Consider the following 25,322-nt stretch of genomic DNA (forward strand, 5'->3'; position numbering starts at 1 on the left):
ATTAGTTCAGGCTACCACAGGCATAAACCTGAGCTGTAACTTTGTTTCTACTCAATGATACAAAAGTGTGTCCTTCACATGTTTTTACCTTTGTTCATTGCTTTTTGCTCTCTTAAGGATGAAAGCGTAGTCTTCCTCCCCTGACGTTCAACAGCTTTGTTGTATCTTTCGTTATAAACAATGAAACAAATTGACAACCTATGATTTGTCCGACCCTCAAGGTCGCATGTGGGATTCAGAGATTCAAAGCTACAATGCAACATAGACTGAAAAGAATGCCGCAAGTGGCAAAATGCTGTATCAAGAAATGTTAAACATCATGATAATTTTTGTGTTGAGTTTCCCCAACATTTTTTAAGTTGGAGTTTTGTTTCCTTGATTATACTCCTGATTTTGCAGTGTTCTTCTCTTGCTAGTCTAAATAATTTTTATCAGAGTCCCAGGTACAGGACCTAAAACATTTTTTTTTTTTTGGTGTAGTAGCTAGACACATGTATATCTGGGTTTTTCTCTCTCTTTCTTTTCCTCTTTTGGTATGAGAAACACCATCCCTTCCTTCAAAAACAGAGTTGTATTTCCAACCTTTTCTCTTAATTTGATGCAACTGTACCAAGATTTTTATTAGCTTTTTCTCTGAGTGCCAACGAATTAATGTTTCAAAGTAACAAATGACACAGCCTAAATAAACTAAATCTTATTACTGAAGGTTGCGGAGTCACCCAGATCGTTTTTATGGCAATGCTGGTTTGGAGTATTCTGCTCCTATGAGTCCTTTCGGCGGAAACGGTGATTCCTCTCCACTGGACAGCGAAGGATGGAATCTGGAGGTGAGGGGCAGAGGCACGCCTGCACTTCAAGACTGCCCACCTAAACCACCAAAGGCTCAAGTTCGGTTTAATTGGCAATTCCGCAAAGGGCTCTCTGCGCTTTTCGAGTGATTCAAATCACCTGTTCAAGGTCACGCCAAGAGTTACTGGCAGCAATCAGCAAGGTCGCGTAGAGCTGCGGAGTTCGCGGCCGGCCGGCTCTCGACAACTCAGCGGGCCCACCTGGTGGCCCGCAATCTGCGCAATCGCGGGGAGAACGCGCCCTCTCGCGACGACTTCTCGCCGCATCTGGGCCTGGCACAAGCGTCCCCCGCTCCTGGCGGAGGCCCGCGGCGGCGGGGTCCGGCACCGGAAGGAGGAGGTGCGCGCGCGTGGGGGCGGGGCGCACCTATATAGGCCCCCCCCCCACGGCGTCGAGGGCGGGCCTGGGCAAGAGCGGCTGAGTCGGCGGTGTGCCTGGTGCCGCAGACGCCGCCTGCGAGGACAGGGAGGGGAGAGGGGGAAGGCGGGAGGAGGAGACACGAGTGCGGGGTGGCGCTGGTCCACCTCCGCAGCTCTCCTGGCTCCCGCTGGCTTTCGAAGGCGGGCCCGGGCTGCGGCAGCGGCGGCGGCGGCAGCGGCCTCGGCGGCCTGCGGAGGTGAAGCCAGGCTGCGGCTGCCTGAGTCGGCGCTGCGGGGGCAAGTGGCCGGCCGGCGAGGGTGGGCCGGGTTGGGCGACCGCTGCCTGGAGTGCAGGACGGCTCGGCATCCTTGGGGCGCGGCCCTGGCGGGCAGGTAGCCCGTGCGTCTTACGCAGATCGGCCTCCTAGAGGCACCTGCAGAAGTGGCCCCGGCCCGCTGCTTCGGCGACCGGACGACTGTGGGAGGGCGGGGGTCGCTGCCCTCGGGGGGCCGAGGGCCCTCCCGGTAGAAGCGCCTCTGGCGCGGGCCTTGCGGGGGCCTGGGGCCTGTTTTGTCCTTGCTCTGGGGATGCTCCTCAAGGGGAGTGGGGAGAACAGCGCTGATGCGCGGGGCTGGAGGGGGAGCGAGGGCCACGGTCGGGGCGGTGTAAGGCTCGCCAGGATGCGCCCTTAAACCGGTTGACTTGTGAGTGGTTATGGGTTAGTTTAAACAAAACTGAACACGAACTCGAAGAGGTCGCAGCTTGAGAGTACCTCGCTCCAGTGTCCAGTAGAGACGAGCTTGCCTTGTAGGCCCGAGAGCAATCAAAGGGAAGTTAGCATTCTTGTTCAAGAAGTTTCTCCGCACTTAGTCAAAGAGAGCTCTGAAAGAATTGTGTGTTTGGGATTTTCTTTTAAATGTGGTTGTTAGTGATTGGGGTTGGGGCTGGTGGTGAGAGATAATGTGAAGAGTTTCGAATGGCTGGCTGCCTTGTCCGGATGGGGAAGGCTTATTTTTTGTGTGTGTCATCACTTGACCATAGAAATTATTCAGAATGTGGGTCGCCCTCAGCTCTGAAGCCACTGTTTGATTAGCAGTTCTTCCTCCCTATGTGGGAAATTGAATTTCTGGAAACATCCCCCGTATTGTAGATTTTTGCCTATGCAAAGGCTCCAGTGCTTGGCACGAACTGCCTTCAAGATAGTGAAATGAAAGTACAGTATTTAAAACAACATTAAGTTTTGAGCTCACTTCTGTGGAAGAGAATTTTGTGGGGCGTGGGTCTAGACTTTAAAGGGAATTTAAAGCCTCTAGTCGTAATTTAGTTTTATTCCTAAGTTTTTTTTTTTTTCCCTTCCCTCTTTCAGCCTCATCTGTTTCAATGGTGCAACTCTCTTCATCTCCTTTTGGTTACCAGTCACCTTCAGGCCATTCAGAGGAGGGAAAACAGAGGACAATGAAGTCAGCCAAGCCCCAAGTGAACCACAGTCAGCATGGGGAAAGCCAGCGGGCGATGAGCCCCTTGCAGTCTGCCCTCAGCTCTGCTGCCTCTCCTTCCCAAGCATATGAGACATATATTGATAATGGACTCATATGCCTTAAACACAAAATTAGAAACATCGAGAAAAAGAAGGTAACTTTTTTCCCCCACCCAGCCCTGTATATACACCATGTTAAATTAGAGTTAAGGAACTTGCTTTTTTACTTTCTATCAGGGCTCCTAGATATTCTTCCTAAAGATTTCTTTCCTGAAGATTTAAGTAACCTTGAGATTTAGCTGGCTGAAAATGTACAAGTGGGCTAAATACTGACTGTATTAAACACTTTATATTTGATTTGCCAGAATAGCTGAATAAAAATATTCTTCATAGTAAAATTATTATGCATGCTACTGTTGAAATATTTGCAGAGGTAGCTACTTTAGCTCAGATTAATTCCTTGCATGTAGTATTAATATTTCTTTTCATAAATGAATAGTGTTCCTTTTTTTTTAGCTTGTTTTCCTTGTGACTTTCTGCAGCATTTGATATTGCAGTATAACTGCTGCAGTCATTGGAAGCTTTAACGATGGCAGAGCCAGAAGATGTTTTAGCACTAATTTTTGTGTTGCTAGGTGATTGTTTCAGATTGGTTGGTGAAAGCATTGTAGGGAGCCTTGTAAAGATACGCAGGTTGTAACCAGCCTGATGTGACAGTAAATGCTGATGTAAAGATCCAGATCATTCCTCATTTCCTGAGTCATGTAGCCTGTGAAATGGTACTGCACATAGCTTTGTTGTGTCATGATTCTCTTTTGCTTGTGATAGTAGGTGAGTTACTATCTGGACCGAGGAACTTTTGAATATTTCTATGCCAAGATCTAGTTAAATCTAGGAAAGTTGCTTTTGATGCAGGAGGGTGAAGAGATTTTCAAGAGTTTGGTTGACCCTGTTCCTTTCCGTTCCCATTCCCCACCCCCCCCCACCCTCCCCAACACACACTCTAGGAAGATAGTGAAGAAGGGCCAGTTACTGGTAGCTTCTCTGTAGCCTTAGTTCTCACCAGTTGTCTTTTGAATGCATGCAGTTGATCATGAGCATGATAAGGTGAGTGTGCCTGGGTCAGCACAAATTCCCTGCCACTGTGGGAAGTTAGAGTCAGAGCAGGATCTGTTCTAAGCGGGATCTTTTGATAGACTCATAAATGTCTTACCCAGGTGGAGGAACTACATATATATGTGTAATATATGTATAATTATACTCTTCAGCTGAACTATAGTACCTCTTTAATTTTGAATACCAATCTGGTCAGTACTCATACATTTGTTTCAAGCTTCTGAGAAAGTATTTTAAAGCTATAAAGCAAACATAGAAGGTGCCTAAAATTGCTTTTAGAATACCATAAAGGGTCATGTCATTATTTGGACAATAAATGCAATTTATTTGTCATTTATTTACTTAAATATCAGATTTTTAAAAATGAAAGATGGCTTCAAGTTGAGGCTACTATAATTCTAGAAAAAAAAAATATTACATTTTTGTACTTCCATTAGGAAGTTTCACTGGACAAATGCTCACATAGTTCAACAGGTAACCATTTAAGCAGGACTTTTCAGCCTCACAAACACTGTTGCCATTTTGTGCTGGATAGTTCTTTGTTGTGGGGGGCTGACCTTTGCACTGTAGGATGCACTGCAGCATTCTATAATGGCCTGGCCTCTACCCTCAGGATGCCAGTGGCACCCACCTCCTCCCTATCCCCTGAGTGGTGATAGCCAGAGATACCTCCAGACATTGTCATGTGTCCTTGGGGGACAAAATTGCCCCTGATTGAGCACCATTGGGTTAGGGGCATATGATTTATTTGTTAAATCCCGATGTGTCATGTAATCTAGTTACAGAGCCCATTAAGAGAAAAAGGGTTTATTACCACTTAACTTTTGTAATTCCAGACTAGTGTTGATTGTGTGTAATATTTTTTTTTCCTGACCGGAATTCATCTACAACTGCCTTTTATCTTGTACTAAAATGTTATTCTTATAGATTGGTAGTTTACTGCAAGAACTTTGTTCTCATGAGAAACAGTCTGGTATTTAGTTTGTTTCAGAATTTTGTATCAGATTGTGGTAGATACAAGTTTCTCTTTTGTAGCTCAAACTGGAAGATTATAAAGATCGCCTGAAAAATGGAGAGCATCTTAATCCAGACCAGTTGGTAAGTGGTTTCTGATCCTTTGGTCAGACTTATTTTCTTAATAAGACTCTAGATGAATTTGGGGGAGACCAAAGAACAGGAGGAGAAGGGGATGATAGAGGATAAAATGGTTGAATGGCATCACCGACACAATGGACATGGGTTTGGGTGGACTCCGGAAGTTGGTGATGGACAGGGAGGCCTGGCATCCTGTGGTTCATGGGGTCGCAAAGAGTCGGACATGACTGAGCTACTGAACTGAACTGAAAGATTTGATAGGCTAAAAAGGAAGAGTGAAAGTCCACTGGGTTTTTCCAAAGACTTTGTCTTCAGCTATCAGGTCTTATATCTTTGACTTTACTTTTGCACTAGTAGATAGTATATGGATGGGGGTGTGTGTTGTCAAATAAGAGTGAAGATGTAGATAATCACAAAGTGTTAATGTATGGATTTAATTAAACTTTCTCTAGAGCGGACTGAAGGAGAAGAGCAGGGAATCACCTAGCTTTCTACTATTTACTCACATATTCTAAACCTGATATCTCTCTGCTCTAAAATGTAAAAGAGTAACTGCTACAGCTTGCCTTAGTTTTCTCTAGCTGCTTCTCCTTAATTCCTTTGATGGTATCTCCCTGCTTTTCTATCCTGCATTGCTATGTTCCTTCTTAGGAGGCATGTTTATCTGATAGATATCAGGCCTTCAAATATTTACTGTTTATGAAAGTTAAAAATACTCTTTACGTTGCTCATGGTATAACTAGTAATTGCAAGTTTTATCTAATGGGATGAAGGATAGTTTTTACCATATGGAAAAATTTAAAAACGCTTTATTGATGTTTGCCTTTTTGATCTGATCACACTTCCTGGCTAAGACAGCACAAAATTAAAAGTTATTTGATCTAGCATGTGGATCTGTTGTCTTTTATGTTATTTAAAGTTTTTGGTTGTGAATTGCAGGTACTGGTATTCAAGGACTTTTTCCTTGCCATGTTGGCTCTTCTTCACTGACCTAGAATTTTTGTGATGTAGTGAATTACTGTTTTGCTGAGACACAGATTTGAATTGTCGAGTTCTGAGAATGATGTGCTCAGATGGCTGGTGAAAGGACTTAGCTGGACATTCAGCATTTCAACACGGTTTTGTTTTTAAGTAGTCATGGTATGTTCACTAACTTTTAAAGTGATGAAACCTCTGTCTAAACACCCTTGGAGAAAGTGTTCTATTACATGTTTTTGTCTTTGGGGAAACATAGGGGATGGGAATGGGGAGGCTGGTGATTCTCACGGTAGCTCTCTAAGAAATGTTGAGGAGCTCCAGCCAGGTGAACTTTAATCTCACTAGTCTGAGATACACAAGCTACTACATGTTGCTTCTACAGTATTAACTTTGATTGCTTGAGTGATACCTGACAGTCTCCAAATTTATATTGTCAATAGAGCAGTTCTCTGAACTCTAGATTCCTCTGTCCAGTTGCCTTTTACTTCATTTTGCTCCGCAAAACCTGTTCTCCTTTAACCTCCACTATATCAGTTAACAGCCTGATTTACTAGAAGGATGGTATCACTCAAAACCTTGGAGAATTTCTCATTTTTCTCCTCATACCTCGTATCTAGCCCATCAGCAAGTGTGTGGTCAATTCCTCCTTCAAAATAAATTCAGAAACAGACCATTTCTCATAAATTCTGCGTCTGCCTTCCTGTTCCACACCACATCACCTTTCATCTGCATTACTGTAACAGCTCCCTTACAGGTTTTTCTGTTTCTGCTCTCCCTCCACGTCTGTTCTTAACACAGTAGCCACGGTGTGTGTGCCTGCGTGTTTACTCAGTCATGTCTGACTCTTTGCGACTCCATGGTTTCTAGCCAGCCAGGCTCCTCTGTCCCTGGGGTTTTTCAGGCAAAAAAACTGGAGCAGGTTGCCATTTCCTTCTCCAGGGGATCTTCCTGACCCAGGGATCAAACCTGCATTGGCAGGCAGGTTTTTTTTTTTTTTTTTTACCACTGAGCCACCTGGGAAACCCCAGTAGCCTCTGTTGCTGCTAAGTCTCTTCAGTCGTGTCCGACTCTGTGCGACCCCATAGATGGCAGCCCGCCAGGCTCCTCTGTCCCTGGGACTCTCCAGGCAAGAATACTGAAGTGGGTTGCCATTTCCTTCTCCAATGCATGAAAGTGAAAAGTGAAAGTGAAGTCATTCAGTCGTTCCCGACTCTTAGCGACCCCATGGACTGCAGCCTACCAGGCTCCTCCGTCCATGGGATTTTCCAGGCAAGAGTACTGGAGTGGGGTGCCATTGCCTTCTCCAAGTAGCCTCTGTAGTTCTGTTCAAAAACAAGTAGATATCAGTCCTCTCCTCAGAAGTCCCCCCCTATTGGTTCCCATCATGGTGCAGAATGTGATATATAGTAAAGTGTTAGTCGCTCATTCGTGTCCGACTCTTTGCGACCGCATGGACTGTAGCCTGCCAGGCTCCTCTGTCCATGGGATTCTCCAGGCAAGAATACTGGAGTGGGTAGCCATTCCCTTCCTCCAGGGGATCTTGCCAACCCAGGGATTGAACCCGGGTCTCCTGTATTGCAGGTGGATTCTTTACCATCTGAGCCACCAGTGAACCTCAGAATGGCCTGTAAGGCCTGCAAACAAATTATGCTGCCTATTTCCTTTTACATTTTCATTGCATTTCCTGCACTTCTCTCTTGCTGGCTTCATCCCAGCAACACAGGCCTTCTTCTGGTCCTCACATACCGCAGCCGCACTGCTACTTCAGGGTTTTGCTGTGCTCTTTTTACTGCCTGGGGTGCTTTTTCCCCAGATGTCTAAATGGCTCCATTCCCAACCTCCTTCACCTTTTTCTTTGAAGGTCATCTCAGTAAGGCCTGTCCTGATAACACTCCTTTGCTCCTTTCCTTGCTTTAATTTTTTTTAATAAAAGTGCTTCTCTGACAAACTAAAGTTTTATCTCTTCTTCCCTTGCAGTGTAAGTTCTGTTAAAGTAGAGATTTTGTCTGCTTACTGCTGTTTTCCTATTACTAGAATGGTTTATTGCATATGGTAGGTACTTAAATATTACATACAGATTTACTAAATATAAAATGATTGAATATTAGGTTTTTAGATGTGATTATATAGTTAGTGGTACTTTTGAGAAATAACATCTCGTACAAGGAACATATACTTCAGGCAGAAATTTAGAAAATGCAAATAAGTCAGAAGAAAAAAAATCTATAATCTGAGCCCTCAGAGACCTGTTGTCAATAGTATAGTACTTAATTAAAAAGCCCTTAAGTTTAGTGTTTTAAAATTGGAAGTAATTCACATAGTTTAGAAATAGGAAATGTTAAAAAAGATGTTTTTTCTTTCACCCTGTCCTTCCTCTGTTCAGTACTCATCTTATAAAATAATGATTCTGATAGATTGCTTTGTATCTGTCCAAAGTTTCTTTAAGCCTGTATACAGCTTAGCTTAATATAGGTACTTTCGGTTTCTTTTTTTTTTTTTTGGCAGTTTTAGATTCACAGTAAATTTGAGCAAAAAGTGGAGAGAGTTCCTTGACCCCACACACGCACAGCCTTTTCCACTATCAGCGTTCCTTACCAGAGTGGTCCATTTGTTACAATTGAACCTATGTTGACACAGCATCATCACTCAAAGTCCATAGCTTACATTAGGGTTCAACCCTTGGTATTGTACATTCTGTGGGTTTTGACAAATATATAATGGCATGTATGCTGTCATGGTAACATACAGAATAGTTTCACTGCCTTAAAAATCCTCTGTGCTCTACCTGTTCATCCTTTTTTTTTTTTTTAATATGGTGTCTGTGTTTCCACAGTACTTTTAAATGATTTAAAAGTATTCATTTAAATTGCACATTTCTGTGATGTAGGTCCTATTGTCTTTATAAGTGCTTGAAAACTGAGATGAGAACAGTTAATGGGAAAATTGCTGGTAAATGAAAAGCTGGAGAAATGGAGGAAAAATGGAAGTTCAGTGTTATAAAAAACGAGTTGTTTGTAGAGCAGGAGGGTGCCTCTGTGTTGAAATCTTCTGAAAAGTTAACCAAAATGAGAGCTATACAAGATGCACAGGTTTAAAGGATGGGATTGACATCACTGACCTTCAGTTCAGTTCAGTCGCTCGGTCATGTCCGACTGTTTGCGACCCCATGAACCGCAGCATGCCAGGCCTCCCTGTCCATCACCAACTCCTGGAGTCCACCTAAACCCCTGTCCATTGAGTCAGTGATGCCATTCAACCATCTCTTCCTCTGTCGTCCCCTTCTCCTCCTGCCCCCAATCTTTCCCAGCATCAGGCCAGGACAGTTCTGGTGGAATGGTGGAAACAATCCAGGTTGATAAGGGCTGAAGAGGAAATGGAGACTGTGTAGACATTTTGAAATTTGTCTGAGACTTGAAGGAAGTGGTTGTCAGAAAGGCACTTTTTATTTTTCTTGTGTAGGTTGGGGGAGACTTGAACTTCAGTGCTGGTTTCAGCATCAACAGAGAGGAAGAGGCTTAAGGCATTAAAGAGAGAATCATAGATTAAGTTCTTCTGTGAATGCAGAGTTGAATAGGATCCAGGGCACAGGTGGAAGGATGTCTCTTCCACTGTATAAAAAAGGAGAGAAAGGAAGGGTGGATCCACATCTAATGATGGGAAGTTGAGTTAATATTATTTGGGAGCAGATATGAAGGGGTATTGGAGAAGGAAATGGCAGCCCACTCCAGTGTTCTTGCCTGGAAAATTGCCTGGCGGCGGGCTATAGTCCACAGGATCACAAAGAGTTGGACATGACTGAGTGCACACACACACACACACACACAAAGGGGTATTCCTTTGCAGTTTCACATCCCTTTGAGGACTGTTTACTATGGTTATGTTACCTGTGCATTCTTGGTTCTAATATTTGAACTGCCTGTTTTATTAAGAAATATGTAGTCCATACAAAATATTGCATATAAGTTACAGCACCTAATAAAGCAAGTGTCAGAACCCACTGCTGCTGCTGCTCAGTCGCTTCAGTCGTGTCCGACTCTGTGCGACCCCATAGACGGCAGCCCACCATGCTCTGCCGTCCCTGGGATTCTCTAGACAAGAACACTGGAGTGGGGTGCCATTGCCTTCTCCAGTCAGAACCCACTACTTAGCTCAAATAGTATATTAGGAACACTATTGAAGGACCTTCCCTGAGCTCCTTCCTGTAACCTGACCTTGAACTTCCCCTGTTCATTCCCTTCCTTATGTTTGAAGAGAACTTACTGTCCTTAAATCTGTTAGGGTTACATTTTTTTTTTTGAAACTTACAATAAATGTTATACTGTATATTCTGCAGCTTATCTTTTTTCATTCACTACATTTAAGATTTTTATATTGAGGCAAGTATTTCTATTTCATTTGCTTTTCTCTACTGGATAGTAGTCTATAAAGATGTATGTTTGAGTTGTTTGCTCTTATTTTTTGGTATTCTACTTTGATTGGTCTTACATGTAAGATAGAGGTGTAAGATTTCTTCAGGGTGTGTACTTATCATTGGGCTGTAGGGTATACCCATAGTTAACTTCCCAGTAAAAATGCCAAATTAGTTTCCTAAATTATTGTACCAATTTATGTTAAAACTATGTTATGTTATAGTACACAGTTCTGTTGCTCTATACCGTTACAAAGACTTAATAGTATCTGATTATTTTAAAAACAGCTTTCTTAAGGTATTGTAAATATAACATTAACTCCTTGTAACTGCACAATTCAATAATTTATAGTAAATTTGTAGAGTTATACAACTGTTACAATTGAGTTTTATTTACTTTAAAAAATATTAATTATTTATTTTGGCTCCAGTGAGTCTTAGTTGTGACTTGTGGGAACTTCGTTGCAGCAAGTGGGTTTCTTAGTTGTGGCATGCATGAGGGATCTAGTTACCCAACCAGGGATCGAACTGGCCCCTGCATTGGGAGCGTGGGGTTTTACCTACTGGACAACCAGGGAGGTCCTAGCAGCGAGTTGTAGAACATTTCCATATCCTTTTCAAGTTCTCTTTTGTGCTGTTATTTGCTTTCTGTCTCTATAAATTTGTCTTTTCTGGATATTGCATAGAAAATAAAGTCTTGTATCTGTCTTCTTTGACTTACCATTATGTTTTTCAGGTTCGTTGCATGTTATAGCATGTATCAATAATTCATTTCTTTTTGTTGCTAGCCAGAATTCCTTTGTATGGTTATAACACATTTTGCTTATTCATTTACCAGTTGCTGGATATTTGGATTGTTTTTATCTGGGGCTATAATAAATAATGTGCTGTATAAATTTGTCTACAAGTCTTTAGGTGGGTATATGCTTTCATTTCTTTTGGGTAGATATTCAGAAGTGGAATATTACACTATTTTAACTGTAGAGGCTTTGTAATATGTCTTTATCTGATTAGATGAGTTCCCCATCTTGTTCTGTTTCATATAGGCCCTTTGTTCTTCCATGTAGATTTGAAGTAAAGTCCATAGAAACTTGCGCCTTCTCTAATTATTTACTTTCTTCATCTATGAAATTGAAAAGAAAAATTTGCCTCTTTAAATTTACAGGGAATTCCCTAGTGGTCCAGTGTTTGTGACTCTGCTTTCACTGCCAAGGGCCCAGGTTCAGTCCCTGGTCAGGGAACTGAGCTCTGGCAAGCCACATGGCATACCCTCCAAATTTGCAATATTTCTGTTATAATACTTAATTTGTTGTTATAGGTAATTATTGACAAGTTTTTCCTACCATAGTGTAAATTTCTTGAGGTTGCTTCATCTGTGACTCTCACTGTGCTACTTGTGTAATATATTTGTGTAGTGAATGAATATTGACAGAGGAATCCTGTAGGTTCAGTGTTCTTAAAACCCTCAGGCCTCTCTGACCTTAGACTTTTATGGATAGTCAACTTCATTTTTATTATTATGGTTCAGATTTCTAGCATAAAAGTTGAATTTTTGAATTTAACTTTATTTAACTTCTACTAAATACTTTCTCCTTACTTTTTTGAGTATGTGTAGTAAATGTGTACTTAGTCGTGTCTGACTCTTTGCAACCTCATGGGCTGAAGCCCGCCTGGCTCCTCTGTCCATGGAACTTTCCAGGCAAGAATACTGGAGTGGGTTGCTATTTCCTTCTCCAGGGAATCTTCCTGACCCAGGGATTAAACCTGCGTCTCTTGTGTCTCCTGCATTGGCAGGCGGAGTCTTTACTACTGTGCCACACTTGGGAAGCCCATGTGTAGTGAATGGCTAGTTTCTAAAGTGTTCAATCGCTTCTACTATTATCAAGGAGCACTTATTTTGACATATTGTACTTGGAAATTCACAGAATTGATGTTTTCTTATCTGGTTTGGTAGGAAGCAGTTGAGAAATATGAAGAAGTGCTACATAACTTAGAATTTGCCAAGGAGCTTCAGAAAACCTTTTCTGGACTGAGCCAAGATGTGAGTATGTTTTTTTTTTTTTTTTTGCTTTTCTTAAAACCAGCTTAATTACTGACATGAAGAGAATGTTAGCTTCTGATAATGGTACTTGGTTATTGTTCATCTAATTCCTGCTGATTTTTTATTCTGGGAGGTGGGGTGGAGGATAGCTACTGAAGAACTCAATACAAATGTTATCTGAATACGAGACATTGTGAATAAAGTATTCATTATCAAATGTATATTATTTCACTATGGAATTATAGAAATCACTGAGAAGTGGAGTGAAAACTTTTTGACAGATTTGTTTATAAAGAAATGTGGGCTTGAAAATTTAAATAATACTGGCTTGTATGTTTAGCATTATTTGACATATGATGAAACATAGAATTGGGAGATCCTTCTTGAGAGCATGACAGTTATTACCAGGAAAATTTATGGTTCATAATTTAAATAGAGTTAAGTGTGGTCTCACTGATATAGTTTGAATTACTCTATATTGGCAATTCAAGTTTTTTTCTCCTATACATTTAACCAGTAATTAATATGAAGTCTTAAGCTTTCATTAATAGGTATTCTTCATTGTTTTAGAGTCTTAGTTTTAGAAAGATGGACCTTTAGAGATCCTGTTCTAACAACTGAGGAAATATTTTGGTGAATTCATTCTGGGGTAGGGAGAATGTCTCATAGGTTTTCTACTTTTCGGATACTTTATTGTATAGTGAATTAAAATTCTCTTCTCCATTCCCCTGGGATCAAAAACAAACAAAATACCACAAAATATCATTCTGAAGTTGATGACATCTACCATCTTAATCTTTGTATTATATAATTCTGAGTAGCTTTTTTCTGGATGTCTGACTTTTAAAAGGTAGTGTGAAATTTAAAATAGCCTAGTATAGAGATACTTCCTTCTGTTTTCTGAATACTTCTGTTAATGCAAGTCTAAGATGATATTAGATTTCATGGCATCTGATATCATGATATTAGATATTCATGGCCTCCAGTCCCATCACTTCATGGAAAATAGATGGGGAAATAAATAATGGAAACAGAGACTTTATTTTCGGGGGCTCCAAAATCATTGCAGATGGTGACTGTAGCCATAAAATTAAAAGTCGCTTGCTCCTTGGAAGAAATGCTATGACCAATCTAGACAGCATATTAAAAAGTAGAGACGTTACTTTGCCAACAAAGGTCTGTCTAGTCAAAGCTATGGTTTTTCCAGTAGTCATGTATGGATATGAGAGTTGGACCATAAAGGTGAGCACTGAAGAATTGATGTTTTTGAGCTGTGATGTTGGAGAAGATTCTTGAGAGTCCCTTGGACTGGAAGGAGATCCAACCAGTCAATCCTAAAGGAAATCAGTCCTGACTATTGATTGGAAGGACTGGTGCTGAAGCTGAAACTCCAGTAGTTTGGCCACCTCGTGCAAAGAACTGACTCATTGGAAAAGACCTTGATGCTGGGAAAGATTGAAGGCAGGAGGAGAAGGGGACTACAGAGGATGAGATGGTTGGATGGCATCACTGACTTGATGGACGTGAGTCTGAGTGAACTCCGGAAGTTGGTGATGGACAGGGAGGCCTGGCATGCTGCGATTCATGGGGTCACAAAGAGTCGGACATGACTGAGCGACTGAACTGAAGATGATACTAGCTTTGTTATCCATAGGGCACTTTAACTCATGTTCACTTTTTCATTACTTAATTTTAATACTTTCTGTTGGCTCCACATCTGTTAAGTATTTCTAGGCTATTTTATTATATTTATTTTTTTGGCTATACCATGTGGCATGTGGGATCTTAGTTCCCTAATCAGGGATGAAACCCATGTCCCCTGCATTGGAAGGGTGGAGTCTTAACAGCTCGGCTGCCAGGGAAGTTCCTCTAGATTATTTTATTATTTTAAAAACTTTTTATTGCTCTAGGCTATTTTCAGTACAGTGTTTTTAAGTCATTTTTTTTTTCTGATACATGTGATTGATTTATCCCTCTTCCAGTGTGTTGAGTTTATTTAGTTTTGGTCCATTGTGCTAAAAGAAAGATGTTTATGTTTACCTTCTGGTTAGAGGTTTGAAGTATATTTCTATAATACTTAATAATTTCTGTTAACTCTTTTCTCAGAGTTAACCCTATCAAATTTTAATTTTCTACCCAGGTGTTTTTTTTAGTGTATATTGTTCTTTTTAGGTTTAAATCTTGTTTTAAACATCATCCATGTGCCAGGCACTATGGAGTTTCACTATTTTTATAATGAAGTACCTTTCAGCCTATTGAGGAATTTTTTTTTTTTTTTTTTAATGAAGTCTTTCTTTTGTTAGACCTCTGCTATGAGATAGCCTGTTTGCAGTTTGTGTAACATTTTCTTCTTTCCCTTCAAATCAGAGTTGGGAGCCTTCCAATTCAGTCCACATCTCTCTGTTTTTTTGATAAGAGCTTTGTCCTTTGATGGGGATTTATCATTCAGAGTCATGGTTCAGAAAATAAATTTTATGGTTTGGTACTATTGGTTGATGATAATCTACTTCATTTCTTTTTAACTGGTCCTCAACTGAAAGAAGATAAGTAACCTGACTTACTAGTTTCCACATAAATAAGGAGAAATAGGCTGCTGTTAGTGGTTTGCATGATATCTGATTATGACCTGGTTGTCATTCAGCTACTAAGTCGTTCTGATTCTTTGTGACCCTATGGACTACAGCATGCCAGGCTCCCCTGTCCTTCACTATCTCCCAGAGTTTGTTCAAACTCATGTCCATTGAGTCAATGTCATCCAACCATCTCATTCTCTGTCATCCCTTTCTCTTGTCTTCAGTCTTTCTCAGCACCAGGGTCTTTTCCAGTGAGTCAGCTCTTCACATCAGATGGGCAAAGTATTGGAACTTCAGCTTCATCATCAGTCCTTCTAATGAGTATTCAGGGTTGATTTTCTTTAGGATTGACTGGTTTGATCTTGCTGTCCAAGGGAATCTCAAGAGTCTTCTCCAGCACCACAGTTTGAAAGCATCAATTCTTTGATGCTCAGCCTTCTTTACGGTCCAACTCTCACATCTGTACATGGTGGTAGTTAACTCACTAAGTTGTGTCTGACTCTTGCAACCTCATGGACTGTAGCCTCCCAGGCTCCTCTGTCCATGGGGATTCTCCAGGCAAGAGTACTGAAGTGGGTTGCCATTTCCTTCTCCCACATCTGTACATGACTACTGGAAAAACCATACCTTTGACTGTATGGACCTTTGTTGGCAAAATTCTGTCTCTGCTTTTTAATACACTGCTTAGATTTGTCACAGCTTTTTCCTAGGAGATCTGGAAGACAACATATTTCTTACTTGATTAAATCAATAAATATTTGAGGTCCTGTCACATGTCAGAGTCTATGTTGGGTCCTAGTGATATACTGGTGAACAACAGAGATAGAGTCCCTGTCATCATGGAGCTGAGGCTAAGGGGGATGCAGTTCAAGAGAAAGATAAACATTTAATGCAATAGATACTTTGATAGGGGAGGTTCAGTGTGACCTGAGCAATAAGAACACCTAATCCAGCCCTGGGAGGTGGCTAAAGAGAGATCTGAGGTAATCATGTGATACAGTCCCAAAGTGTCCTCAGCACCTTTGTATTTTCTTATACCATCATGAGTTTGTTTCCAAGGGAATCCCACTGTCTTGGAGAGCTAGAATTACCACCTCTTTTGTCTTTCCCCCTCTCAAGCAGAAACTGAATTTGATAAGTGCTATTGAGGTCCATATTGAGGTCTTGGAAAAAGCTTTGCTGAGCCTCTGCCATCCTGGAGAAAATTCCCTTGTTCACATAACCCCCAACCAGTCTGTTTCTCACTCTCAACGTTTTATCTTCACCCATTGTCTCTTATTGGAGAAGGCAATGGCACCCCACTCCAGTACTCTTGCCTGGAAAATCCCATGGATGGAGGAGCCTGGTAGGCTGCAGTCCATGGGGTGGCTAAGAGTCGGACACGACTGAGCGACTTCACTTTCACTTTTCACTTTCATGCATTGGAGAAGGAAATGGCAACCCACTCCAGTGTTCTTGCCTGGAGAATCCCAGGGACGGGGGAGCCTGGTAGGCTACCGTCTGTGGGGTCACACAGAGTCGGACACGACTGAAGTGACTTAGCATAGCATAGCATAACATTGTCTCTTATCCCTGGTAGTAGTGCAAGTCATAGTTGGCATTCATACCCTGTAGAAAGGAATTAATAATGCCATAATGAATCTTTTTCCTGAGGGTTTTTTTCTTTACCACCATCTTAGTTGATTAGGATTTATGAACATCTTTTTTGTAGAGTTTTGAATATTGATGCAGAATCAAAGTACTTTAATTAATTTATAGGAAAAATCGAAAGGATTTTTTTTTTCTGTTCCCTTAATTTTCATACCTTGGAGAATATCCAGTATGATGGAAACATTACAGACAGAAAAACAGTTATGGGGAGAAAAAACTGTTGAGGTTTCTCAGAGGAAATAGATGGTACTTTTTATTATTGGTATTTTATAAATGAGCAGTCACTTTTGGGACCCACATATTATGTCAGACTTTAAAGTATTATAGTTGTGACCTTTCGAGTAAACTCTAAGCTACTCAGACTATACATACACACATATTCATTTGAGGGAAAACTTACATTCTGCTAATTTTCCATATGTATTTTGTCAACTAAATATTGGAAGATACAGCTCTATCCAGACTGACAACATTTGAAAATATCTCTCAATTTTGCTTAAAAAATCCCTATGTGCTGTGGCTGTTTTTCTGGCATTTGTAAGACATTTTATTTCTGTTTGGTTTTCAATTCCTCATGTTTTAGCCAGTCATTTTTGGTTGGTTGAAAATTAGCCACTTTAGTTTAAATATACTTCCCCTGGAAAATGAGATAAAAAAAAAATAACCCCCAAATTAAACTGAAGCATTTTCTTAAAATACTTAGCCTAAAAAGGCTTGGTATACATGATATGGACAAGTAAAACCTTGGGATTAAATGGACATTAATGATAGATATTTTGCTTCTCATGGTGATAATAGAGGTACTGGATTCAGCCTGGAGTTGGGAGTCACATATTTGGACTTCCTCAGCTCTATTGCACCACTGACAAACCAGCTTAGTACCCGGTGATCTTGTCAGTTTCACAGTCAGTGTTAGAGATTTATCATCCAGTCCCACCTCTTTGGGATTAGACTTCTGTAGACTAATGGAAGGCTTTGCAGGTAGCACAGAGGTAAAGAATCCACCTGCCAATGCAGGAGACGCAAGAGATGTGGGTTCAATCCCTGGGTCAGGAAGATTCACTGGAGTAGGAAATGGCAGCCCACTGTAGTCTTCCTGGGAAAATCCCACGGACTGAGGAGTCTTGTGGGCCACAGTCCGTGGGTAGCAAAGGGCTGGACATGACTGAAGCGACTGAGCAGCACACACACAGCACAGACTATAGATTGCTAATATGGATTGTGGAGAGTTGCTCACTTTAATTAACATTTGTTTTAACAGCTACTTAAAGCGCAGAAGAAAGCCCAGAGAAGGGAGCACATGCTAAAACTTGAGGCTGAAAAGAAAAAGCTTCGCACTATACTTCAAGTTCAGTATGTATTACAGAACTTGATGCAGGAACATGTCCAGAAAGACTTCAAAGGGGGCTTGAATGGTGCAGTGTATTTGCCTTTAAAAGAACTTGACTACCTCATTAAATTTTCAAAACTGACCTGTCCTGAAAGAAATGAAAGTCTGAGGTAAGTTAATAAAAATGTTTTCCTAAAATAAGACACATGACACTTTAGCTTTTCAGTGTATATATTCAGCATTGGAAACATTGGCTGTCCAGGCTCTCACAAGGTTGATAGACTATCTAGTAGGAAAGTGAATTTGAATGGTATCATTAACCTGCTTCTTTATTGTAACACTGATCTTTAAAATGTCTGATAGTTTAGCCTTATACTGGTATTAACCATAATACTAATTAGTATACTCTTAAACATTTTTTTGTAATTATGTCAGACTGTTGTATGACTGAGAGTCTTTGCCTCCTTACTACTGTACCTAATTGGAGGTAAATGAAATTTAACTTGATCCGTATCACTCAGCTGTCAAAGTTAGAATTATTTAGTGTTCTTCTTTTGCTGTGAATAAATACTGAGGAATAAATTTAATAATTTAAAATAAAACCCCAGCAAATTGAGGCATCTCAATTTTTTTCTTCTACAGCTATCTATTTGCTGTTTTTGCTTAAATGGAATATGGAGTAAATCAGCTATTGAGCAGAGCTCTGTGCTTTTGATTTGTTAGATTCAGGTCGTTTCAATGCTGTGTTTGTTAGCCATGCAAAAGCAGAGTTAGTTTCAACTGTTACTAGAAATTACCCTATCAGTTCAGGAAGAAACCTTATAAAACTCTTTAATTACCTATATATAGCCATATATTTATTTATTTACTTATTCCTACCTGATAATCTACTCCACCATCATCGTCTATTTGGTTGCTTCCTTCTAATGCTTCACTTTGATAGATCCAGGGAATAAAGCTTACTTTAATATTTGAAATGTAAGTGAAACCTAATTTGAAAAATGAGCTGCTCTCTTTAAAGTCTGATGTAGCTCTTAATATTTCCAATCCACTGTTCTTTTATCTAGGATGTATACTTGGTAATGAATGATACCATATTGATTGCTTTAAACTCTTTTTGAGTCTATTCCTTAATAGCTGTATTTGGTAAAATCTTTATTTTAGTTGTTTTAAGGAAAAATGCTTATATATATGAAGTCCATAAATGGGCATTTAGTCATCTTTTATAAAATTTCAATTTTTTATTTCCAGAGAGTAGAAAAACACAAAATGAACACTGAATGTCTTAATTGTTGATGGGTTATATTGTATAAATTGGTCTGCTCCATGTGCCTCTAAAACCACTTTTTCTGCTGCTGCTTTTCCTCGTCAGCGTTGAAGACCAGATGGAGCAGTCATCCTTGTACTTTTGGGACCTTTTGGAAGGTAGTGAGAAAGCAGTGGTAGGAACAACATGTGAGTTTTCTCTACTCTGGGCTTATGCAATAAATACTAAACTTTATGTCTAGGAGTTTAGTATGATATCAAGGGCCAAAACTGTGTCAGTCCATCAGAACTTACATGTCTGACAATACTGGATTCATTGGCAGAATGATAGCTTTGTTTTGTTCTGTTAGAAGCAGCTCTTGTTTAATTGTACTCACTAAAATGGAACCTGTGGTGAGTTTTGAGTGGCAATTCACTATGATTTGGGAACAGAGCTATAGACTAGTGCTTGACCATTTTGGGATTCAGTTCTCTGTTCTGCGTGGTAGTACCCATTCTGTTCAGGAAACTTAAATCCACACATTGTTAATATCAAAGTTTATTTACCAGACCTGCTTAAAAAAATAGGAATGGTTTGGCTCCATAGTCTATGGAAACATTGTTGTCTACCGATCTGGAATTGATCTGGAGAGAAAGAGTCCTTTTGGCTTTGTAAGTAGGCTTTGACCAGATGACCAAGTACAAATGTCTGGACTTGAAGTACATAATTTTGTGTGCTAGTTTAAGATAATGAAAACTCACTGGAAGCTGGTAAACATTTTTGTTATTTCCTTTTAAAAAATATTTGAGTATGAATAACTCTCAATTTCTTAAGTCCTTTCAAATTTAAATCACAGGTATTTATTGCTTGGTTAGAATTCAAAGTGATACAAATACTTTGGAAACTAGTTTGTCAGTTTTTTTATAAAATTGTGTATACTTACTATATCACCAAGCAGTTACACTTCTAGTACCCAAGAGAATTGAAAACATACATCCCTTTAAGTACTTGTACACGAATGTTCATACCAGCTTATTCAGAACAGTCCCAAATTGAACCCAGTCCAGATGTACATCAGCTGATAATTAATAAACAAAATGTGATATATCCATACAGTGAAATCATTTCAGCAGTAAAAAAGGAATGAATTATTGATACTGTAGCAGCATGTGTGAATCTCAAAATAAATTATGCTGAATGAAAGAAGCCAGATAAAAAATGAATGCATAATGTATGATTTCATTTATATGAAATTCTAGAAAAGACATAATGTGAATGATAGCGGGTCAGTGGTTGTTAGGGAGTAGGGGGAAGAGATTGTTTATAAAAGGGAAATAAGGGAACTTTTTGAGTTGATTAAAATAGTCTATATTGTGGTTATGGTGGAAGTAACATGACTATTACATACCTGCTAAAACTGTACACTTAAAATGGGAATTTTGTTTCTTGTAAATTTTACCTCAAAGTTGATTTTAAAAGAAAGGTAATCTGTGTCATAGTATTCCTCTGAAAAGAATAGTAGACCCAAATCAAGTTTGAGAACTCTGCTTTATTTGGGAATTATGTTTTTAGTGGCTATCAAAAGTGAAATAGATTTTAGATCTGTTTATGATCTTTAATGTCATTTTAAGGTTTTTCTTGATTATCAAATGGTGATGTGGTAGGAGTGAAATACAGCATAATTCAAGAGTGAAATCTTAATCATGGAATTTTGTACTTTAAACATTCTTTAGAGATTGTCCAAGATAGGTTTTTCTAAAGATTATATTTGAGGAACTGTGTTATTTTACTTCTCCAAAGCCATAGTTACTTGGGGAAGGTAGAGTAATTGCTTATTGTGATGTCTTAGGGGTGGATGGGAAAATTCTATTTTCTCCCAGCTCAGGGAATAAATATGTGCTTTTTATGACACACTAGAGTCTTCAATTGGAATCTCTGATTTTTAGTCATTTTCCAAATGGTGGAAATGGAGGTCCAGAGAAACTTAAATGGCTTGCTAAACTTTGGGATTCTGACTTAAAATGTGTATTCCTTCAGTGTGAGGTAGTGATGGACTACGTATTCCCTTTTTGTAGCGCGGCCAGTCCGTAAGTATCCCCGGTGTGAAATGTTATAACGACATACAGCCAGGATAAAGCTACGTTAAGATTTCTATTTCACATAATTTTCCATGAACTGTTCAGCTATGTGATAACTAACTCTTAGTCACTTTTTGTTAGACAAACACATGAAAGATCTACTCTCTAAATTGCTGAACTCAGGCTATTTTGAAAGTATCCCAGTTCCAAAACATGCTAAGGAAAAAGAGGTATCATTGGAGGAAGAAATGCTAATAAAATCGGAGAAGAAAAAACAATTATTGAAGACTGAATCTGTTAAAGAGTCAGGTTTGTTGTGATCTCTGAAATTCTTTATAGTGGTTGCATTTTTAACACTTAACCAAATGAGTCAAGTCATTGTAAAATGATTGCTTTGTTTTAATTTTATTTTCTGCCTGCATAGAAATCTTTACTAGTCCCAGGATAAGCCTAGGTTTAGGAAACATGTCTAGGCTTTACTACCATGATTGGCAGAGTGAATCTCAATAGAAACTTTAGGGTATACTTTGTTACAAGAGAGTATACTGTTAAAATGAGGCATTTATGGAATTTGAAGGAATCTCTTCGTTAAACTATTAGGATCATTCTATTTAAAACTGTTAAAGTGTAAGTTATAGTAGAGTTCAATACTCTACTGTAGGCCAAGAATATAAATAATCTAAGGTTAACATACTGATCAAAGGAAAAAAATGCCAAAATCAGTTAAAGAAATATTTTTCAAAATTCTACTTTTCTTGGAGAAGAAATACTTTAAGTAAGTAACACGTTTACTAATGATTGTTGAGGCTGGAAAGAAATATTACTTCTAAGGAGGTAGTCCAAGCAGCTTTCTGGTAGCCACTAGCAAGATTCAAGTGTTTCTCATTTATACCTCATGACACCAGAGCTATAACTCTGTCTTGAAAGAAGCTGGTGTTTGTGGGTAAGGGGAGATAGTCCTATTCAGTCAGAAATCAGTTTGTAACTGCAGCTTGAATTCAGAAAACTGTCTTGAGTAAGGAGAGCAACTAGCTCCAACTAGCCTCAGCCCACATGCTTTTGACCAACACCCAATAGTGAGAATTACTTCTTCCATAAATATACTTAATTGCACCATCCTTTTTCTATTACCCTTCTGAAAATTGTTTCTTAAATGAATTATAGTGTAATCAGTCTAAAAACTTACGGTTTACCTGGTATTTATTTAATATTTCTTTTATTTTCTCAGAGTCTCTTATGGAACTGGCACAACCAGAGATACAACCACAAGAGGTAAAGTACTAAAAGGCGGTTTTCAGTCAACTTCGGGTTTTGAGACTTTCGGATAGTGTTGTGGTTAAAAACTGAGGCTCTGGATCTAGACTGCATAAGCTTGAATCCTGGCCTTGCCGCTTATTAGCTTTTTAGTGACTTTGGGCGAGCTACCTAGCTCAGCTGTGTCTGTTATTCTCCTGCACAAAATGGGGATAATGATAATGCCTGCCTTACATAGTTACTGTGAGGTTTGAAGGAGTTCACTTAAATTCTAAGTTACTTACACTTTGGCCTGGCATACAAGCTGCAAGTGTTAGCTGTTGCTGTTTTTGGCTCCTGTACTGGAATTTAAAGATGAGTAGGATTTTGCTCTTGCCAAAATTTACTCATATTGGTAACAGAAGAGGGTATTTGTTCTCTTTCTGAAGTGACATTTTAATTCATGGAGGCTGAAAATAATGGAAGAAGCAGAATTACAGTATGATTGATACATAATGGGAATAAAGAAAAGGTTGGTAATTCAGGGAACATAAGGCTTCAGAATAAAGAGAATAACTTTGTGTAGTTGAACTATCCTCTGCCTTAACATTTGAGGGAGTCAGGTGGTCCCAAAGGCGGCAGAGGCAGAATAACCTTGGTAAGAGAGCCTGAGTCAAGCAAATGTGGCACCAAGATGTGCACTGCTTACCAGTCTGAGGTGAGTCAAATGTAGATCGCTACTTTTGAAGTTTGTCTTTCTGTTAATTGAGGGGAAAGGAATGGACCAAAAAGGAGGAGACTCTCTTCAAGGAGGTTAAGGACAGAAATTTCCTGTTAGCACAGTGGTTCAGACCAGTGGACATAGGAGTTTAGTACTGCCCCCAAGGTCTACAAACTGACTTGAACACGTTTTCCCTCTGGTTTAGTTTCTTAACAGACGCTACATGACAGAAGTAGATTATTCAAGTAAACAAGATGAAGAGCAATCTTGGGAAGCAGATTATGCTAGAAAACCAAATCTCCCTAAATGTTGGGATATGCTTACTGAACCAGATGGGCAGGAGAAGAAACAGGAAACCTTCAAGTCCTGGGAGTCTTCTGTAAAGCACCAGGAGGTATCAAAGCCTGTGGTTTCCTTAGAACAGAGGAAACAAGAGATTCCAAAACTCAGGTCCACTCTGCAGGAAGAGCAGAAGAAGCAGGATGTCTCCAAAACCAAACCAACTCCTGGCCAGTGGAAGCAGGAAGCTTCCAAATCCAAACCAGGGTACATTCAAGAGGAACAGAAGAAGCAGGAAACACTGAAGCCTTGGCCAGTTCAGCCACAGAAAGAACAAGAGCCAAAGAAGCAAACGTCAAAGTCTTGGACACCATCTGTGCAGAGTGACCAGGACATCACCAAGTCATGGACCTCTCCCACGTGTGAAGAACAGGATTCAAGACATCCAGAGACTCCAAAATCCTGGGAAAACAATGTTGAGAGTCAGAAACATCCTTTAACACCACAATCACAGATTTCTCCAAAGTCCTGGGGAGTAGCTGCAGCAAGCCTCATACCAAATGACCAGCTCCTTCCCAGGAAGTTTAATACAGAATCCAAAGATGTGAGTTGATTTGTATCAGTCTGTTCCTGTCATTGTAGGCATAAATAGAGATTTGTGATACTGATAATTTAAAATTTCTCATTAGAAAAAAATCAGTAAAACCCATATTAATATATAAAGTATTTCACTTAACCCTTTAATGCATAGTTTGTTTTTCCTAGAAAATCGAAGCACTTAGTCTGTCTTTTGTGCTTAACCTGAAGTGAAATTTCTACAATTAGAAAATAATGTTTTAATGCTCAAATTTTAATGACATGATATGACATCAAAATAATGATAGTTCAGAGAAGACTATAATGTGAAGTGAGATATGTAAATGCATATCAAAAGGTGGGAGACCTTTTTCTGATGCAAGTTACATTTTTCTGTATTCTCTTCCTTCTCTTTCACTGACTTATAGTCATTCAATTAGCTTGTCCTCTTTGAATAAGGAACAAATGGACAGGAGAAGAAACAGGAATCTTTCATGTTCTGTTTCTGAAGATTAGTGCTTGGGGAGGGAGCTGGATTAGTTGTCTGTTTCTGTTTCAAAATAAAAATTTTCTGCAGATGAAAAGTATAGGTATTTACCATTCTATAATTAAGTTTTGGAGTATGAGATTTGGTTCAAATATGAGGCCTCATTCTGTTAATAATAAATAACTCATGCCAGTAATATAAGGCTTATAATGAATAATCCTTAGATACAGTGCTAGTTAGTCTTGTCTTTTATTAGAAGTTATTTACCACTATTTCAGTGCAGGCTTGTTGAAGACTTGTTATCACCTTGTTTGCTAAGAAGTGTGAACTCACTACCCTCCCAGTGTTCTCCATGTCCATCTCGTAGTGTTCCTGAACTTCCATGACATTTTAGCCAGAAGTGAAAGTGTTAGTTGCTCAGTCATGTCCGACTCCTCGCAACCCCATGGGCTAGCCCAATAGGCTCCTCTGTCCATGGGGTTTCCCAAGGCAAGAATGCTGGAGTGGATTACAATTTCCTTCTCCAGGGGATCTTCCTAACCTAGGGATCGAACCCAGATGTATTGAGGACCATATATCTTTGGTCCTTTAACAGTTTGAAGATTATTTTTGTATGTTGCACAGGGAACTGTACTCAATAGTTTTTAATAACCTATAAAGGAAAAGACTCTGAAAAAGAATGCGCACACATACATGTATAAAAAATGGAATCACTGTGGTGTACACCTGAAACTAACATGATACTGTATATCATAAATCAACTATACTTCAATTAAAAAGTGAGGGGGCAGAAAACATTTTGTTTAGGGAATTCAGATCACTGCA

General features: G+C 39.6%; 1 protein-coding gene across 15 annotated transcripts in view; it reads left to right on the top strand.

The window, feature by feature from the left end:
* The first annotated feature begins 1,110 nt into the window (after positions 1-1,110).
* The window catches only part of CAPRIN2 (caprin family member 2), a 42,679-nt gene continuing 18,467 nt past the window's right edge, over positions 1,111-25,322 (top strand). For 13 of the 15 annotated variants that reach the window (XM_061417497.1, XM_061417488.1, XM_061417483.1 and 10 more), the window contains exons 1-9: positions 1,383-1,465; positions 2,576-2,841; positions 4,838-4,900; positions 12,238-12,324; positions 17,809-18,047; positions 19,250-19,332; positions 21,343-21,510; positions 22,430-22,473; positions 23,361-24,038. In XM_061417497.1, coding sequence (XP_061273481.1) covers positions 2,590-2,841; positions 4,838-4,900; positions 12,238-12,324; positions 17,809-18,047; positions 19,250-19,332; positions 21,343-21,510; positions 22,430-22,473; positions 23,361-24,038 — 1,614 coding nt within the window. In that variant the 5' untranslated portion in view covers positions 1,383-1,465; positions 2,576-2,589. Of the gene's footprint in view, positions 1,189-1,382; positions 1,506-2,575; positions 2,842-4,837; positions 4,901-12,237; positions 12,325-17,808; positions 18,048-19,249; positions 19,333-21,342; positions 21,511-22,429; positions 22,474-23,360; positions 24,039-25,322 lie in introns of those variants that run through there. The other 2 variants (XM_061417489.1, XM_061417490.1) reach the window with 2 other exon arrangements.

Source organism: Bos javanicus, chromosome 5, assembly GCF_032452875.1.
Source record: "Bos javanicus breed banteng chromosome 5, ARS-OSU_banteng_1.0, whole genome shotgun sequence".
In the NCBI taxonomy this organism is placed as follows: domain Eukaryota; kingdom Metazoa; phylum Chordata; class Mammalia; order Artiodactyla; family Bovidae; genus Bos; species Bos javanicus.